This window comes from Sardina pilchardus, chromosome 10 (assembly GCF_963854185.1).
Source record: "Sardina pilchardus chromosome 10, fSarPil1.1, whole genome shotgun sequence".
NCBI lineage: Eukaryota > Metazoa > Chordata > Actinopteri > Clupeiformes > Clupeidae > Sardina > Sardina pilchardus.
This window is the reverse complement of record NC_085003.1, coordinates 32,389,410-32,391,909: the sequence shown is the minus strand read 5'-3', so window position 1 is coordinate 32,391,909 and position 2,500 is coordinate 32,389,410. Positions and strand designations below refer to the sequence as shown.

General features: G+C 44.2%; 1 protein-coding gene across 3 annotated transcripts in view; it reads right to left on the bottom strand.

The window, feature by feature from the left end:
- Positions 1-2,500, bottom strand: part of tbxas1 (thromboxane A synthase 1 (platelet)) — a 116,203-nt gene that overhangs the window by 35,816 nt on the left and 77,887 nt on the right. For 2 of the 3 annotated variants that reach the window (XM_062547816.1, XM_062547818.1), the window contains 4 exons: positions 2,033-2,121; positions 1,487-1,624; positions 574-736; positions 1-409 (listed from right to left, as the gene is read on the bottom strand). The exon at positions 1-409 is cut by the window's left edge and continues 769 nt beyond it. In XM_062547816.1, the coding sequence (XP_062403800.1) occupies positions 308-409; positions 574-736; positions 1,487-1,624; positions 2,033-2,121 (492 nt within the window). In that variant the 3' untranslated portion in view covers positions 1-307. The remainder of the gene's footprint in view (positions 410-573; positions 737-1,486; positions 1,625-2,032; positions 2,122-2,500) is intronic. The other variant, XM_062547817.1, reaches the window with a different exon arrangement.

Below are 2,500 nucleotides of genomic sequence, written 5' to 3'. Positions count from 1 at the left end.
TGCTAACCACTCGAGTTCTTCAGATATTATTCATAATACCATATTCCCTTCTTTCACAACATACAGTACATCTTCCACAGAGCTCCCCCTAGTGACCTAGATGAGTTACTTTTGTAACCAAAGCAGAAAGTAATAGGCGCTTCTGCATTCCCATCTCATTAACAACTTATATTCTGGCTTCAGTTCATTTAAAACAAAAAATTAAAAAAAATCAACTGTCAATTGGAAAAACATACAAATCAAATGTAAATGAGTAAATCAATTAGTGTAGTACTACATTAATCTAGACAGTCCTGTGTCTCTCCAGTCATTCCTGTGTGGTCCCATGTGAGGTGGCCCTTTTGCTGATTTTGACCAAGATGCCGTTCTTAGGCCCCAGAGTGCTTTGGGACTTTAACTCCAGTGGTACCTGTGGATGGGAAAGCAAAGCCATTTCAGATATCCAGAGACAGGCCTATCGTGTGTGTGTGTGTGTGTGTGTGTGTGTGTGTGTGTGAGTATGTGTGTGTGTGTGTGTGTGTGTGTGAGTATGTGTGTGTGTGTGTGTGTGTGTGTGTGTGTGTGTGTAATTACCTTGGTCTCACTGCAGGCCTCCACAGTGAAACGCTGCATTATGAGAGTCAGCGCCATCTTCATCTCCAGCTGAGCCAATCGCATGCCCACGCAGCTACGAGGGCCCGCCCCAAAGGGGATGTACACAAAGGGGTGGCGGCTCGCCTTCGCCTCGGCCGTAAACCTGCAACGGGATTGGACGGCAGTGGATGACAATCACTCAATCATCTTCATCATGCTGTCTTCTTCAATATAATAAAGCAAGTTCTAACCTATAACATAAAACATACAAGTAATGCAAGGAACATGTTACAGTTATCATAGATTTCCTGTATGTTACACATCAACACAATTGCACAAACTGATACACAGAGACACAAACAAACACACACACACACACACACACACACACACACACACACACACACACACACACACACACACACACACACACACACACACACACACACACACACACACACACACACACACACAGGCAGGGGATGGCAGCAGTCAATCATCTTCATCATGGGTGGCATGCTGTCTTCAAATTAATAACACAAGCAAGTATAAAAACATGTACTGTAGTCATTTCCTGTGTATTAGCCGTATTGTGTATACTGCCACAGGACAGTGTTTTATGCTTTAGTTAAAAGAAACAAAACCATTTTAATACCATATTAACTGCCTATGTGTATTAACCTTTTTTCAAGACTTTTTTCAACATTTTCAAAATCTATGTATAAGCCGGGACTAACAGTTGGGAAATTGCGGTATACTGTATGTAATGGGGTTTTTTTTGTAATTCAATATATCATAGTTATTATGGATTTCCTGAATGTTATACACCACACAGATGAACAAACACAGAGACAGACAGACACAGACACACACACATACACACAGACACACAGACACACAGACACACACGCACCTCTCTGGGATGAATTTGTCTGGTTCAGGCCAGTGCTCGGGGTCATAGTGCATGTATGCTGCTGGAATCTCCAGCGTTGCTCCTTTAGGCAGGAGCTGTCCATTCACCATGCAGTCCTCCTCCACAGTCCTCGCATACCTACGACACACACACACACACACACACACACACACACACACACACACACACACACACACACACACACACACACACACACACACACACACACACACACACACACACACACACACACACACACACACACACACACACACACACACACACAGTCCATTAATTCTGAGCAGGGTAATATGGATAAGCTGTTTACTTGGCAAATGAGAAGAGGGTAAGGGAGAAGGCAAGGGAGATGAGACGATAACAAACTACATTCGAATCACTCTGTGTGTGTGTGTGTGTGTGTGTGTGTGTGTGTGTGTGTGTGTGTGTGTGTGTGTGTGTGTGTATGTGTGTGTGTGTGTGTGTGTGTGTGTATGTCTGTGTGTGATTGTGTGTGTGTGTGTGTGTGTGTATGTGTATGCATCCTACCTAAAGCCTGGAGGGTACATCCTGAGGGCCTCTGCTACCACCATATCCATGTACTTCAGCTCCTGAACGTTATTATAGTCTGGAGTGTCCTGAAACACACACACACACACACACACACACACACACACACACACACACACACACACACACACACACACACACACACACACACACACACACACACACACACACACACACACACACACACACACACACACACACACACACACACACACACACACACACACACACACACACACACACACACACACACACACACACACAGTTTTACAAACTAATAAGATACTATCAACCAGAGTTTGTGGTTAGGCATGGGTCAGAATAAACCAAATTTAATGAGGATAAGGATGCGTACAGTATGTGTGTGTGTGTGTGTGTGTGTGTGTGTGTGTGTGTGTGTGTGCAAGCCTGAGTGTATGTGTGCGTGTGTGTGTACATGTGTGCGTC